This window comes from Nestor notabilis, unplaced genomic scaffold, assembly GCF_000696875.1.
Source record: "Nestor notabilis isolate BGI_N333 unplaced genomic scaffold, ASM69687v1 scaffold21285, whole genome shotgun sequence".
NCBI classification, from domain to species: Eukaryota; Metazoa; Chordata; class Aves; order Psittaciformes; family Psittacidae; genus Nestor; species Nestor notabilis.
In genome coordinates this window covers 19,000-35,603 of record NW_009928261.1, presented here as the reverse complement: position 1 = coordinate 35,603, position 16,604 = coordinate 19,000, and the positions used below count along the sequence as shown (strand labels likewise).

Here is a 16,604-nt window from a genome sequence, read left to right as displayed (position 1 = left end):
ACAGCCAGCTCCTCACCATGCCTGGCATGGGACTGGCCAACCAGGGAGAAATCTGGGACAAGCGGGGCTACGCATTTCACTGACACCTTTGTTACTACATTGCCTCTTTGGTGAAGGGGGCACAGCAAGCAGTAGAGTCTTGACCAAACACCTGCAAATATTGATGATGTTCTTTACTTAAATCCTGCTAATATAAACAGCTTAATGCAAGGAAAACCAGGATTTCTGAAGCATCTCCAGGTAAAGCCGCTCAGTAATTGGGGGTGCAAGACTCTGCAGGGATGCTATAATTACCCAAAACAAAGCACTGAAAGCCAGAGAAACTCAAAACTACCATTACGCAGAAAAGCATGCGTGTAAACACAAGGAAATACAAATTAATTGGCTTTTCACTGTCACAGATGCTGGGGCTTCCATCTCTTTAAGAGTCAGAGCAAACATATGCATCGCCTACTCTAACATATTTACTTTAAAAATTAAACTCCTCAGTTATCGTCATGCAATGACAGTATCAAACTTTAATGGCAGTTTATTTTAAGTGTGGTTCATCTCTGAAAAATGCTTTAATCACAGGGCTGTGGTTTTACATAGTTTCTTTTATATTCCTAATTCTCTGGTTTTATATATGTAACGAATACATATAAATGTAATACAAACATAGACATACCCCCCTCTTTCCAGCCATTGCTTTTTGTCCTATTCCTCTGCCTACCAGTGCAGATGAGGAAGCAAAACTCCAAGTGAGACCTACAGCTCCTCCTGCAGCAAGAGCGGCTACCACGAATCAGAAGGCCTTTGAGTGAACGGGTCCTGCCTGGCCTGAACACCCACAGCCCTTCAGTTCCTCCTCTCCTCCACTTTCCAACATCCTGATAACCCCCACCATAAACTGGGAGAGCAGCATCATGCAAAAGATGCCCAGAATTAGCACTTTGCCCCATGCTTTGTGTTCTCCTGCCACATGCAAGCACCCACTTGGAAAGGAGAACCACCACCCATGCTCCAAAGGGTGGCTGCAGCTCTGGGACACTCTGCTCTGAGCCGAGAGCACAGGCTCATCGCAGGGCCGCTTAGGAACCCCCTGCAGCCAGGCACTGGGGTCTTAATCTTCTGATGAAAGAAAAACATTAATTGATGGAGAATAATAAGAAAATTCTTCATTAGTGCCAACAGTAATCTCAAGGCTAGTAACTCATAAGAGTCCCAGGAGTTTAATCTATTTAGGAACTTACAAGAGCTATATTCTGTTTTGGGGATTACCACAGAATCCCGGAATACCAGGCTGGAAGGGACCTCGAGGATCATCTGGTTCAACTTTTCTATGCAAAGCATGACCTAGACTAGATGGCCCAGCACTTTGCCCAGACAAATCTTAAAAGTGTCCAATGTTGGGGAATCCACCACTTCCCTGGGGAGATTACTCCAATGGCTGATTGTTCTCATTGTGGAAAGCTTTCCTCACTTTCAGTTGGGATCTCCCCAGGAGTAACTGTAACGACAGGATTATTAGGGATATTTAAAAAAGTCACTGCATTACACTTCTTTAAAGACCTAATTTTCAATAATTTTGATGTTAAAATGGAGATTTGTACATGATAGGAAGCAGATTCTGGGTTGGAATTCTAAGGTCTAGTTTCAGGAGAGCCTTCAGCAACAGAGACCGCGGGCAGATTCACTTAGGACTACGCAGTGGGCCACAGAAGTGTATTTGCCTTCGATCTGAATATGACCTGCTCTGCAGAGGAAGCAAATTTGTGTGTTATAAACGTCCCTATCCTGCCTCATCACTGCCATCCTTCCCTGCCTGCAGCCACTGCTGCACTCCCAGTGCTGCCACCCCAACCCGCTCTCTGGCCACGGGGACGTGGAGCCGTCGTGCCCCTTCCCGGCGCTTTGGGGACGCCAGCCCTCCTTAGTGTCTGCGGGAGACAGGAGCAAGACAAATGAAATCCGGCACCAGAACATCAAGACCAAGTATTTACAAACATATCTGCTGAGATACTCCAGGAATAGGAAAATTGTGGGACAGGTTTAAACGAAAACCGTCAGCGTTGCAGCATCCGCGTGATTTCCCGTGGGCCTGGCGGGGTGCTTGACAGTAAGTGGTTTTTCACTCAAGTAGCGTCTTTGCAGTGCTGTTTTTGCTTTTGTCCTGGGTAAGTTTTGGATAAAATGTGTTTATAAACAGTTTCAGAAAGCATGTTTAAGAAATTTGAAGTTAAAAGTGGTGCTGAGACTGTTAATGTTAGAAAGTGAATTTCCAAACAAAACTCAGATCTCTGTTCCCTGGTTGCTTTCCGAATGGAAGATGAGCCTCATGCAGCTCTCCTTTATTTTGAGCTTCTGTTCTTTAAGTTCTGAAGAATAACTTAACAGCTTTGTGTGAACAAATCCAAAACTCAGGAATAATAAACCACTATGAAACATGCTTTTGTAATAGATTCTGCTCTGCATTACCTGGTGGAGGAATAGATTATTTTAACTGGCCTGTGCAGCTTTGATTCTGTTGTAGCGACTAAAATATGATATGGAGACTTATTTTTAGGTCCTATTCCTGTTTCTTGAATTTCTCCCTCTCCTTATTATTCAGCTTCCTGTGGCAGTGAGATAATACACTTATCCAGACTAGTAAGATTATTTTAGACTATTTTTGGTCACTTTACACATTTTAAAGAATGCAAAAAGCACTAGTTGACAGCTGTTAGGGACTTGAATGTTATTGTAAAGCAGCTGTTTTCATTTACAGGAAAAGTATTAGTCTTTCTCCAAGCTGAACAGAATACTAAGTTAATAACTCACTCTAACCTATGGAAAATACAGGTCATGTCTGAGAAATGTTGGCAGAAGGTATTGTTTATAACAATTAAACTTGTATAGCATTTTGTTCTTAAAAGGACTGAGTGTTTCTGGTTCAGGGATGTTTGCAGTTTGAAGCAGCTATTAAATAATCATCAGTAGCATGTTCACCCTGCAAAGAATTTCTCCTTAAAATCAGACAAGATGAACCAGACAAGGCTTCTCTGTTCACAAGAAATTTCAAATGAAGAGAGGCTGACATGGACCAGAAACAGGCAGGATCATTCTAACATTTCAGCATTTTACACTGTTTAGTTTTGTCTCTAATTTCCTTCAAAGAACATTCGGTTTTCATATACTGGCATCAATGCCTAATTTGTTTGAAAACAAAGCCTCTGTACACATTCCCTCTGCATTCTTATTTACTTTACATTAGTATTTATAGTCAGTTCAGTCAAGCTCTGGAGGAAAAGGCAATTGGCATCCCAGAGAATGTATCTGTTGAAAAGCAAAAGGAAAGAGATAGCTCAAAGGCGAGGAAGATAACTTTCAAGTGTATATGTAGTTCCTGCACAAATTTGATTTGAGAATCACCATGGCATCAAGATACACAAAGTATCAAGAATGAAGTCATCATCTTTCTTATGTTCTTAACATTGTAAGCCATGCAAACATATTTTATAGAAAACATTGAATGCAGGCTTTAGTGCAGATATAAAAAGCCTGATAAGATCAACTTGCCTGCTGCACGTTATGGGATGCTGTCAGACCCAGGCTCAGCCATGCTGCGGTGTCTGAACATAAGGCACTCTGCATTTTGTCTTGGAAAAAATGTGTTTCTCTCAGTCCAACTGAAAGCCTTCCTAAAAAGTAGGATTTAAAATGTGCATCTACCATAACCTAAACTCCTAGGCTCACTGAGCAACACGTAAGTCTTGCTGAAAGTAAGGCTGGTAGAAATACACACCGGATTGACTGTATAGAAAAATCATTCAGTGGTAAAGCAAATCAAGTTATACTGACAATGGTATTTTACAGTTACACAACATGATCTGTATGACCTACAAAACTTCCTCTGCAAAGCAGAAGCATGGGATTTAAAAGTATGTCTAATATCGACCTTTTTTAGAAGTTAATATTAAGACTCTTACTGATTTCTAGGGAGGAGATTTATACCAAGGACTAAACCACCCAAATCTCACCTTCTGAAAAAGCTTTTCAAGACTCTGTTATTACATCCGTCCAAAATCCAGACCGCACCATGTCTGACATTTTCCCTGATACACTCAGGAAGAACAAGAAGTTCTTATGCTCAGGATTTCAAGCATGTGACTCCCTTTCTGTAGATCTGCCACACTGCAGACCTATTTTATATTTAAACCATCAGCTGCCGGAGTGCTCACACTGTTCCTCAAAGAGATCCTCAAAGATCCTCAAAAAACATCCTCAAAGAGATCTAGACATGGCAAATGTATACAAAGCAATCCTTAAACTATCTGTTTAAGGCTCTCCACAGGCTCTTTATCTGGTATCTCACAGAGATATCAGGCTCTCCACAGGGCCTTTATCCCAGCACCTCAGCACTGTCCGGGCCAACGTGACACACACAGCATGGGCTCTGCAGCACTGAAGCGAGCTTTCAGCTTCCTCCCTTTCCTGCCATGGTCAGGATATTGCCGGATATTGCCCCATCCTTAGTCTCTTTCTCCCCCATTCTGGCTGTTCTGAGGAAACACTCTTGCATGAGACATGTCCCCGAGCCTCCCTCAAGGTGGTCCACTGCTGGATTAGACCAGTGTCCTCTGGGAGCTCATTCCACAACCAGGAGTGTTTCATTTCCAGCTCTCACGTAAAATATGCATGTGCAATACATGCTGCTGAGCACGCAATAGGTTAAACAAATGGATGATAAAGTATTCTACTTAGTTATTTTTCATTACCATAAGAAAACATCAATTACATTTTCTATTTTATGAGTGTACACAAGGGAATCCATTACAATAACAGAGAGGTTATATGACTGTTTCTGCCGTGTCTTTTCCAAGCAAAAAGAAGAGTTAGGTTTTAAAGACAATGAAACCAGCCCAGAGAAAAGGAAGGCACACCAGCATATCTGCATAGACTGTTCCTATCCTGATTTATCCAGCCTGACTCCAACTAATTAAACATCTGCCTTAACAATTTCCTCTGCAGATTTATCTCCTCCAGTATGTAGAACTGACTGGTTGTAACAGGCTTTTCCCTAACTTCTGCCATTCCCATGTACTTCTTCCAGTTGGTTATTTGGGCATGTGGCAAGAGATAATTCCGTATTCCCATGAATCCCCTGCTGCTGCCTGTGGTGGGACAGGTCAACATAATACCTAACTAGAGCTAGGCACAATCAGAATATTGCTTCTTTTGTTTTCATGCTGCTTTTTATGAAGCAAAGGTTTTACCCCACTTCTGACTCCTTCTACTGACCTGTACCTTCCTGCAATGAACAATCTTTGGCTTGAAGTTAAATTACAGTCAAAAGCCTTCATTCAGCTCTAGCCTTTTCAACAAAAGGGATTGTGATATAAGGACACTGATATCTTTTACTGATGTAGTTCACACTACAGTTATGTGAATGCTCGTGCAAGGTCCTGAAACAGGACATGTGGAAACCTGGGCTCTGTGCAACCCTTCATTCAGAGAAACGTCCCGTGTCATTATCAGCCTTGTGCTCCAGGAGGTAGGCAAGGGTTGGTAGCTCAAGGACAGTAATGGCACTTCTAAACAGAAGTCAAAAATGGAAAAGCTGAGGTTTTTGGCTCACAGAGGTGACTGAGGAGTATGGACTCTGGGACCTGCAACCCAACTGCTTGTTGAAAACGTGCTTGTGAACTGCAGACTATTGGCTGGGTAAAATAAGTAGAGAAAACTGCTTCAGTATTTTAGCCCAAGTCATGCTGGAACATACCCTTCCTGACTATACGACAGCAGCTCTCCAATGTCCTCCTCACCCAAAATAGCCAATCAAGGTTTGCATTTTCCTACAAACACGGGACCAATTTGAAAAATGTCACGTAAGTCAGTGGTGAAAACAGGTCAGAAAGCAATTTCTTATACAAGTACCTGAAAACAGCATAAGCTGTAAATGTAATGAATTCATTTGCCCTGTGAAGACTGGTCTGGAGGCACACTGAAAACATGCAGGAAGGTTCACAGGCATTTCTGTTTTATTAAACTACTAAGAAAGCTTTAAATAAACACGTTAAGTCTATTTTTGGTTAGTTCTTTTTAAAAATCAGAACAATCAACTTAAAAGGAAGCACTGCTGAAAGACAAGAAACCCTTCTCCTAAATTATGTCTTATCTTTTATTCAGAACTTTGACATCCTAATCCACTGCTTAATAATGACTCAAACTCCAGTGGTGCAGGACTGTACTGTGCTAATAGTCTGATCTTAAATTCCATTTATCTGTGCATCTCCCAGTGAAAGTAAGAGGCACATCCGCTTCAAACATGAAGAATCTGGTGGTGAATGCAGAGTGATGCCCAAATCTTTTTCCACTCCTGCCCCAGCCTGTCCCTACCCACTGTGGTGGCATCCTGAGTTTTAACCATCCTTTAGCCCAGGCAGCATTTCCATCCACCCTGCTGACGGCAGCAGAAGGGGGCTGGGAAAGGCTGGATTTGGATCCAGAGGGAAGCACAAGCAAGAGGATCCCTCTGTGCAGACAGCTGCGATTTCTGCTGTTCTAAAGATGACAGGCAAGACCCTGCAACCCTCACCCCCCAAAAGTCTGCAATCTGATGAATCACAGTCTGGATAAGGGAAGTAATTGGGAATAAGGGGCGTTTTGCATAAGGGAAGATACTTTTAACTAAAAAAGTTCAATTTGTGATTTACTCATTTAATACATAAATACCTAAACTGAGAAGTCCCTTCACCCATGTGACAGTGTTACATGACAATTTCAATAAAGCATTATGAGTGCTCACCAACATTTAAACAACAACAGTAATAAAATATTTCATTTATGAAATTCAGTAATATGGGAATTTAAGCAGAAACCTTTCATTCTTCTTGCAGTGACTCCAATTCATGAAGCTTATAACTGCGGGTCCTAATTCTGGATGTAGCTGTACACAAGCTTATACTGAAATCTGAAAGCAACACCAGCTATTTCAAGAAATCCAGTTACATGTACAAGAGTAAATATACCTACAAGTAACCAAAATGTTTTTAGCTGTGACTTCTGCTGTGGTTATATTCACAGCAGGGATGACAGTCATAGCTCAAAGAGGTGAGATGTCACATGGATAATCTATGAAAGGTAAATCTGAAGCACGGAATCATAGAGTGGTTTGGAAGGGACCTTAAAGATCATCTAGTTCCAACCTCAAATGATTTCTTATTTAATTAAACCCCCCTAAGATGATATATACATGTTTATGTGCCCTGTTACTACAAAGGTTTCTGAGCAGGAGTCCAAAACAGTAGAAACAAATCAAGTATTAGCTGAAGCAGTAAATGACAGGTCCATTCCATTTCTAAACTACTGAGCAAAAGTAACAAAATAAAAGCAAAAACAAATGTCAAACGGACAAAGAGTAAAACATCCATTACACAAAGGAGGAAAGTAGTTTAAAGACTGAGCTAAGTGAATCTTTTAGCCACCTCCCTTCAGGGAAGGGAAATCTGACCCCAGGAAATAAATAAAAGTCACCCAAAAAAAGTGAACAAAAGAGGTGTTTGAAAAAACCAGAACACCATTCATCGCAGCTAACGACTTGTTCATTATGAGTGATGATGGATAAAGACTTCTCACGCTGAGATGAAATCAAGATTTATATGCATTGTTTCCTCTCCCAACTTGTGGGAAGATCATCATCATTTAATTCTATCTCTGCGGCCAGTGATGGGCATCCAGAGAGCTGGTTATCAAACGGCGCAGTCAGCTGGCAAAAGCCGAAACGTGCAGTTGGCACATCTGGACCGAGCCGCCACAGCCGAGGGTGAACAATGACTCCTGGCCAGTGGCCAAATTGCTGCAGACGCTGGCGGGTCTCATCCTTTTTTTTTCCCCCCCCCCCCCCCTCCTTCCCCCCCCCCTTTTTTTTTTACGAGAATCAGATTTTCATTGCTTCATTCAATTGCTCTCCTCTGCCATTTTTTACAGCTCTTATCGTTCCCTTGGAATATGGCCTTGAGACAGCTCATCCGTGTCCTTCACTGTGTTATCTCTTCTAACTTTTATTAAAACTTCAGCTCTCATCTGAAGATAGCTAATTAAATCCATGACAGATTATATACTCGTTTAAAAACTGCGCTGAGCTACTTTTTCGAAGGAGAACAGGGTTTATTTTCTTTTCCCATAGTTAAAACTAAGGGTATATAAGGAGGTTTCATTCATTTACAAAGACAAGATCCTTATCTTTTCCTAGTATATAGATAGGTTTATATTAAAGTTCCTTTGTTGCGTGACAAGACTCAGTGCAATTTCTCACAGTAATTATTTCTCGTTGCTGGAAAGATCCCTCAGCCTTATACTTTTGAAGTATATATATACTAACATATATGTGAATGCACATTTATACCCTGGAAAAGCATTGCTCTAAAATATAAATGCAAGCACAGTAAATTTCCTTTTTTAAAACGCTGGAAAGTCTTATCTATAATAATTTTGACAACATCACAGAAAGTAAATTTTTCTTTTTCTCTACAAGTAACGAGGAATCCTTTAAATTATTTAAAATCATACTAAGCATCATTTTCTTACATAAATTAAAAGCATACACAAATTCCATCACAGACTGGTCTTACTGTACTTCCACCCATCATCTCAAACTGCTGCTAGCTGGACTTGAATGCAAATGGCTTTGTTATCATAAATAAATATTTGCAGTAATGGATATACTGCTCTGCAGCAAACATTATGCAGCTCCTCCACTGTCTGCATTTTTCCAGCATCTAGAACACAAACCTGTGCACAGAACTGCTTCAGAGAGGTGCTGAAAATCGTAATACCCACTGAAAAAACCTGAGCATCTTTCACAACCATTAAAAAGAGATATAAAATATGCTCATGGAAAAACACCCTACCCTCTAGAAAATAGGATAAATAACCCACCTGAGCCTCTCTGTGATCCCTTCCTTCTCTTTAAGGCCTTTTGTAAGATATCCTTCATGGTGACCTTCATACTGTCCACCTGAATAAGTGAGAATCCATGAGCAGCATTTCTGCAAGACAGATGCACATGCATTTTTACAAAATCATCATCATCAGGCAGCTCACTGCAATTTTCATTAGTTTCAAGCAAAAGATTTGTTAGGCACAACAATTAACAAAGTTGTGCGATAAAAGTGAGTTAAAAGGAGAAACTAAGCAAAGTCCCTTAGAAAGGCAGAGGCAGAAGTGGAGAAAATGGATTGAGATTCAAGGTGTGTAAAGATTTTCATAATTTATCTTTATTTTTGATCACTTTGTGCTCATCATTAAAAAAGAAAAATGAGCAAATGCACCTGCAGAGCTCCTCAACTCCTCATTATTAAGTATCTGTTAGGCGTTCCTCAGTGCATACAAGAGAAACAGTTTGCAATGTCATTGTCATACAAGTCCCGATGGCAAACGTGACAAATCATTAAGAAGTGGAAGAACAACACTCAGAGAAATAACAGCTCTGCAGCACTATTAATGTACAGCATTACTGCAAACTAAGGAACGTGCTTTCTTTGGACATGTTTTTTGTGTACATCACAGAACAAAATATTGGCCATTGCCTGCAGGAAAGCGCACACCTTGGGGAAACACGGCCAGTGGCATGGGAATGGCTATGGATGATACCACCAGCCAAACACCAGAAGTGGCATCACTGGGGAAGCAGAGAAGGTGACAATATAATAGAAGAGACACTGGATTAATATATCAGTAAATTTTGCCCCTTAGACCTTGCAGTCAATCTCTGCTCAAGTCAGTAGATGTCACTGCAGACAGTTAGCACGGCAGTTTGAGAGCTGCTAGGCACCCACGGGGAGAGATTTGCACTGCATGGAAAAAACCTGGTTTGCAAAGCTATTTAGACAGGAGGAGGAGCTTTGTATCTGGCAACTAGGAATTTTAATCAGGGAGTAGAGCTCTGTATGAATATCACAGCTGGAATATTTTTTAAAAGTAACTGGCAGTCAAAAGCAATCCCAGCAACACAATAACATCATTAAAACCACGAGCATATTACATGTCACTTTAAGACACAAACACTGGGAATACAAGTTGGAGTTCAGCTGTGGCATCCCCAGCCCATGCTGTGACACAGCTTAGATGAATAAATGACATCTCCAAGCCCTCATCACACATTATCATGTCTCCAGCCCCCTGGCTGCAGGGCATACATGGTGACGAGTGAACTCCCTGCCTGGGCACATGCTGGCCACCACCTTGCTGTGCTGCAGATCACTTGTGCTGTTCTTATGGCTAGCAGAACCACAAGCACGCACTGTCTCGTTTTACCCTGCTCCCAGGGTAGAGTTACCTTATCTACCCCACTAAGCTTTCCAACTCAACATCATCTGCCCAGAGTGGCTCAAACAGGCAGAAGAGATGGTCAAGAAATCCACAGGGTGGTCATTCATGCATTACAAATGAAAAAGCCTGCCACGTTGTGAATAGTGCATCAGACAGGTCTGTTTTCAGAGCATCCCCAGCTCCTTGGGCAGCTCCCCCCCGGCTCCTCACCCCACAGCAGACAGTCCCACAAGCCACTAGTATAAAACAGCGTCTCCTTCTCATCAGTTGTGAGTCTCATCTGAATTTCATTCTCAATTTCCTTTGTTCTTGGCAAAATAAAACTGCCCAAAAGCCCCAAATTTATGTTCTCTAGACCATTTATTATTTATAACTCTATCTTACTCGTCTTCAAAGCAAATATTCCCAACCTTTTCATGCATCTACTTTTCCCCTCTCTATTTCTGCCATGTGGTTCATACAGAATGAGCAGAACTGAGCCCACTGCTCCACATGAGGGAGTACCATCCATGCCTGCAGTGGTGAGATTGCCAGTCTCGGAAAAGCCCAAGGATTCGGGGGGGTTGACTAATGCCATGTAGTGAGCAGAGACCTTCCTCAGCTCTTCAAACCTTCCCTTAAGCTGCCTTGGAGCTGGACAACGTGCATGAGCACCACACAACATCCTTCCATTGCCCAGCAGTTGCCTGGGCATTCACCTCGCGTCCCAAACTCACTACAGCACTAGCCCAAATTGACCTGCTGAAGAGTTTTTAAAGTGAAAAACCTCTTGAACAGCCATACTATAATTACAAAATGAAACTACCTTTGTGCTTTTATTTACATAACACGATGTTTGTCAATGAAGCTCTACAAGAAAAGCCTTACAGACATGACGCAACCATCAGAACACCCGTTCAAAAGACATTTGGTGCCTTAGAGTAATTTGTAAACTGCTCTGCAATACAGAAAGGTTTCCAGAGAACTGCAACCAAAATATAGGAAAATAAAATACAGGGCCTGTAGCTGACACCATGACCAGCCCCAGCTCTGACCATAGTCAGAACTGGTGGACTGACTACAGCTGACCCAGCTTGGGGCTGCTCCCACCAGTGTGTATCTGGAACCTCCCGAAAATGGAAAATTGTCTTTTGATTCCTGACACTTCAGCTGCTAAAAAGCACATGCTGCTGCTGATCCCGTTCATGTTGCAGGCCATCCCGACTTGGTCAATTCTTTCTATTGAGCAGCTGGCCTGAGAACTGTCAGACTAATTTTCCTGACACTCTATTACTAACTCATGCCTGAGCCTCGGCCATTCTTTGCCTCAGAAGCTGGATCTCATCCCAGAACAATCTTTAAAAGTTTACTTTACTGATCAAAGCAAAATAAGAAAAACCTCTGTGTTTTACTATATTTAGTGTGTTATCCAGTAAGTGAGACCTTGGCAAGAGCACTGAAATGTAAAGCGCACCCCGCATTCGTAAACTTTTGGATATTTGCTCTGGAGCAGAGCCAGAGGGTCTGAAATGCCTGTCTCAGTTCAGATGCATGATTCTCCCTTCCTCTGCTCTGGCTCACTGGGCATGCAGCCCTGGTTTTCTCCAACAATACACCACAGAACCTCAATAATGACATTTTAGCACTCAGTAAACCCACAAATCTGAGCCAAGGGTGGATTTAAGCCCAGACCAAAGGGATTCTGCTGTCACCCTGGGGTCAGGCCGAGGTGTCAGAGCCCATTTCCTGTGCTGCCGCGGAGGAGAAGCCCCACACCGTCTCCTATCAAACAGGCTGGGAGTCTTGCAGCCACCCTCCACACTGGATCACCTGAAACATCATCAATCTACCGTGACCCACCTTCATGTGGAAATAGCACAGTGAGGCTCCTGTGGAAGCAATACACCCTGCACCTCACCTAGCCAGCCTCCCAGCTACGCTCTGCGTCGGTAATGTGCATGAACTGTCCCCTCATTCCTTCATTACAGTTATGAATGGCATGTTTCCATTCCATTCCTTTATTACAATTAAGAATGGCATGTTTTCAGTTACCCTGCTAACGTGTGATACCTTTATTTTAAGTTAACACCCTAGGAAAGGAGAGAGACAAGCAGATGCTATTCAATCAATTAAAACTGCTGCTTACAGATTGGAAGCCAAAGAAATTCCTTAGCTTGTATTTTCTGTCATTTTGCAAAAACATACCTGGGTGACAAGGTTAAATCAAGCAAAGGAAATCCCTGGCACTTATCATCCACAGGCATTACTGATAAATTGTGCAGTGGAGGAATAAAGGATTACCTTCTGTATTTTTTCATTACACTTTTCTTTTGTTACAGAATACATAAATCCATTGTGGCACAATGTAATATGTATCATCGTGCTACCCCTGTGGACGTTTCATAACGGCTGCCATGTCTGTGCAGTCAGGAATGATAAGTGAACCACCCGTGAATGTTAATGATAGTGATCATTCTGCGGTAACTTGGCTTTCCATCTTCTTTTACAGCCTCAGCGCTGGAGCCAGGGTGGCAAGGTTCAGAAGAGGAAAAAGAAAACAACACAAGAGGCAAGAGCTTCGTCAGGCTGACACCGGGGTGTTGCCCTGGGGGGGGAATGTACTCATAGGCGGCATGGAAACAGCAGTGTCCTCTCCATGGGCTCTGTTTGCGTGACAAAATAAAACCCCAGTGCTGAAAGGACAAAAGGTTTCTGTTCTGACTCGAGAAACAAACTTTTCCAAAAGCTGCCTTTCCAATCTGGAGCAGGATTTTTTATTTTTTAACTTTTCTTAGCACTGAAATGGAATTTATAGCCCTTAAAGCTCGCTGCAAAAGATGCCTGGCATGGTTGAAAGTGCCTGTGGATGACTAATAACGATTTCCACTTGATCAGCACAAAGTCAAAGTTAAGACTAAAAATCCCAGTTGACGCAATGCACTTCACTTAAGCTGGGTAATTTCTAAGATAAAGTGCACGGTGATATTAACCATAGTAACTATGCCAGCCTCAATTTTTATCCCAAACGTAAATCTAAATGATCTTACTTTAGCGCATCTCAGGTTAGCCTTGATAACTTCCTGTTCTCTTGAGTTTAACTTGCTGTGTCTTGACATTGCTGGAGGCTATCATTAGACATCTAGAAGTCTACTTCCTGCTCTGACTCCTTTCTTTCTCCGACTCCTTTCTCCTGCCCTTCCTACCTTCTGAACCTTGGCACCTACACTATCCTTCTGAAATCTGCATTTCATAACTATTCTAAAATGTACTCTGCAGATTACCTACACCCATGTAATAACTGACAATGGGCCTTCTGGGGAGTGCTTCTGTAATCTAAGTAAAACACACGCTTCGAAGCTTTGAACTGAATTTGTAAATGTATGATGAAAGCCTGGTATTTTAAAACTGTTTCAACCTTAATCTACCAGGTATAGCAGAAGTGCTGCTTTGATACATATGTAACAGTCAAAGTAACATAAACACAATATCAAACCAGAAAAAAACAGAGCAGAGGAACTGTATGCCAAATTTCATCTGTGTGCCAACTGGCAGCTGAACTACAACTCCTAGAAACACCATTAGATCGGGTAAGTCAAGTTGCGATAATAAAATTTCCAAGGGAAAAAGCCCTAATAATAATATAGATTTATTTTAAACTACCTTGTTCAGAGTCTTTCAGGTCTTACCTCATCATCTCAAGGAGTCTGCACTTACATGAATGCATTGCTTTGTTTGACTCCTCCTGACAAATCCTTCTCAACATCAAAGAGGGCTGTTTGCGAGTGCCATGTTTGACATTGGACAAAGTACTGCTTTCCACAACAGACAGTTTCCAAAAACATAACTCGCTAGACTAATGGGCAGTTAGAAGCCAGAATGACTGCCCTCCGTCTTCTCCTTGTGTAACTTTGCCAGAGTCCTTGGAACTTGCCAAATTCGGTCATGCCTGCTTAGCTTGCTCGACTGATTGTGCCAGAAAAGAAAATAAGACACAGATGTATTTGAGCTCTTTGAGATGCCAGTAAGAGAGACAGCTAATGGCTTCATTTCGACCCTCCCCTACCAGCTGGGCACAGGTGGGGGGATAATGAGGTCCCTCTCCCTAATCAAACTCAATTATTTACTACTCTATATAGCCACAAAGACATTCACATTCAGCTCAGAATATAAAATACACTGTGGGCTACTTCTAACCACCGCCACTGGGTATTTATAACCAACTCAAGTGGCTAAGAGTTTGCCTTGGCAGGAGTTTAAGTGTATAAAGTTCTGCAAACTGTTTCTGCTCAAACATGTCCTGCTGAAGCGGGGTCCCTGGCAGGGTTCCATAACTGTCAGCTCGGTAGCTGCACAACATCGGAAAATATATCCAATATGCAGGATGGTGAGGTCTGAAATCAAACACCATGTTTCATCATGAAGCTTCTCAGAAGCATCAACCTTCTTCAACAGTGATTCAATATTAATAAACATTACAAGTCACAAGCCTGACACAGCAGCAGCTGAAATACTCCGGCATGAGGAGGAAAAAAAGAGATGCAAAATACAAAACCACAATTACATGCCCTGGTAGGGTGACAGGGAAGAAGATGTAGAATTTACAATGAATCCCTACAAAAATAGACACCATACACATTTGAACTCACACTAGTAACAGCTCCTTGATCAAGTGATAATCAAGTACTTCTTTATTCTAGGGGACTCAATAAAAATGCTAATTTAAAGCTAAATCTTTACAAATAACTATTTGCACAGGAAGTACAAGCAATTTCAAATTAACATGACACAGAGAAAAAAACAATACCTATCAGAAAAGCACTGCTTCTTATGATGCAGTTGTCCTATTTCTAATTGTCAGGACCTCCCGATTAGAAGGAAGGTCCTCACATGAGCACAAATTATGTTAAAGCAAAAGATTTCACATTTCTTTTGCAGGATTTGCAGCTGGACCTTAATCCTGCTACAAACACCCGTCAGAGAACTGCAGTGCAGGCCAGGATCCTGCTGAGGAGTCTGGGATAAACACAGGAACACCGATTCCACCTTCTCCAAAGCTGATGTCCAAAACCTGAGACCACATGTGTTCATTGCAGTTAAACAGTAATCTCTATGTACTGAGTAGAGACAATGGGGATGTAGGTAGGAGGCAGTTGAGAAAGAAAGGGGACCTTTTCCAGAAAGAAATCATCAATAATTTAGAATCTTCTAATGAACAGGCTTCTTAACTGGTCTACCTGCAGTAAACACTTGTGATCCTTTTTGATTGCATAGAATTAGAACAGAATTTTCTATATACCTGCTGGTATTTTTCTGGGGATACTGAAAATTCAGGATTATCTTGAAGATAAAACAATCATAGGATCATAGAATTAAAAAAATCAAATCCATGGCAAACTCAAATCCACTGACTCTACAGAAATGCATGCGGGTGAAGGAGATGTTCCCTCTTATAGACAAAACATGCAGCATTCTTTGGTTAGGTGGAAGGAACTAAATATTCTGCAATTCCACAGGCAAAAAAGCCCATTCCCCAGCTCAGCTGTGTGACTGGAACCTGCACAAACCAGAAGTGGACCTTGTGATACGACCGGCAGGATTGCTTCATTTCATAAGTAGTGTGGCTGGAGCAAAATGAAGATGATGAGCTCACACTTCATGTGCATTCCAAATATTTACTAGCAGGAGTGCAACAGTTCAATCTTCTCCACTAACCATATGCAGAAGGGCTTCTTTTCTTCTCTGCAGTTTCAGACTCGAAGGCTCACCCCAGTTGCTGCCACCAGCATTTACTTCTCTACCTGCCTCAAGACAGAGCCTAGACCAGGGCACTTGCCTGCAGAGAACCACAAATACATGTGGCCCCAAATTGTGCTAAGTTCACATAGAGAAAAGTAAAGAAGAAAAAGGACCCACTGCTGTTTCCCAGTGATGGAGAACGTTCGCACCCATACTCACATGCGCACAAAGAGCGACTGTTTGGCTGCCAGGCCGGGGGACGAGTACTTTTCAACCAGTGCCAGAGTGCTGAAGCCAAACTTGTGAATGGGTTCATTGGAATCCAAGGGTGGAAAATCTGTGTCAACCTCGCCATCGTCCTCAGCAATATGGAGACAGTAGGCATTGACGTTGTCGCTGAAACAAAGAGAAGACAAGTTTATTCAGGAGGGATGTTAGAAACCTAATTCAGTTCAGCCCAGCCATACCAGTACCATCCGTCCATGCTACAGATAACAAACCAGCAGACACGCCTGCTACAGGAACAATACACTGAAAAGCCACTGATGGCATGTACATAAACTTGTCCCAAACATACCTTGCTATCATAACCATGTGGT

General features: G+C 42.1%; 1 protein-coding gene across 1 annotated transcript in view; it reads right to left on the bottom strand.

Moving 5' to 3' along the window:
• Positions 1–16,604, bottom strand: part of MAPKAP1 (mitogen-activated protein kinase associated protein 1) — a 57,338-nt gene that overhangs the window by 35,557 nt on the left and 5,177 nt on the right. The window contains exons 2-3 of the mRNA XM_010014434.1: positions 16,225–16,401; positions 8,899–9,008 (exon numbers count right to left, since the gene is read on the bottom strand). Of these exons, the coding sequence (XP_010012736.1) occupies positions 8,899–9,008; positions 16,225–16,401 (287 nt within the window). The remainder of the gene's footprint in view (positions 1–8,898; positions 9,009–16,224; positions 16,402–16,604) is intronic.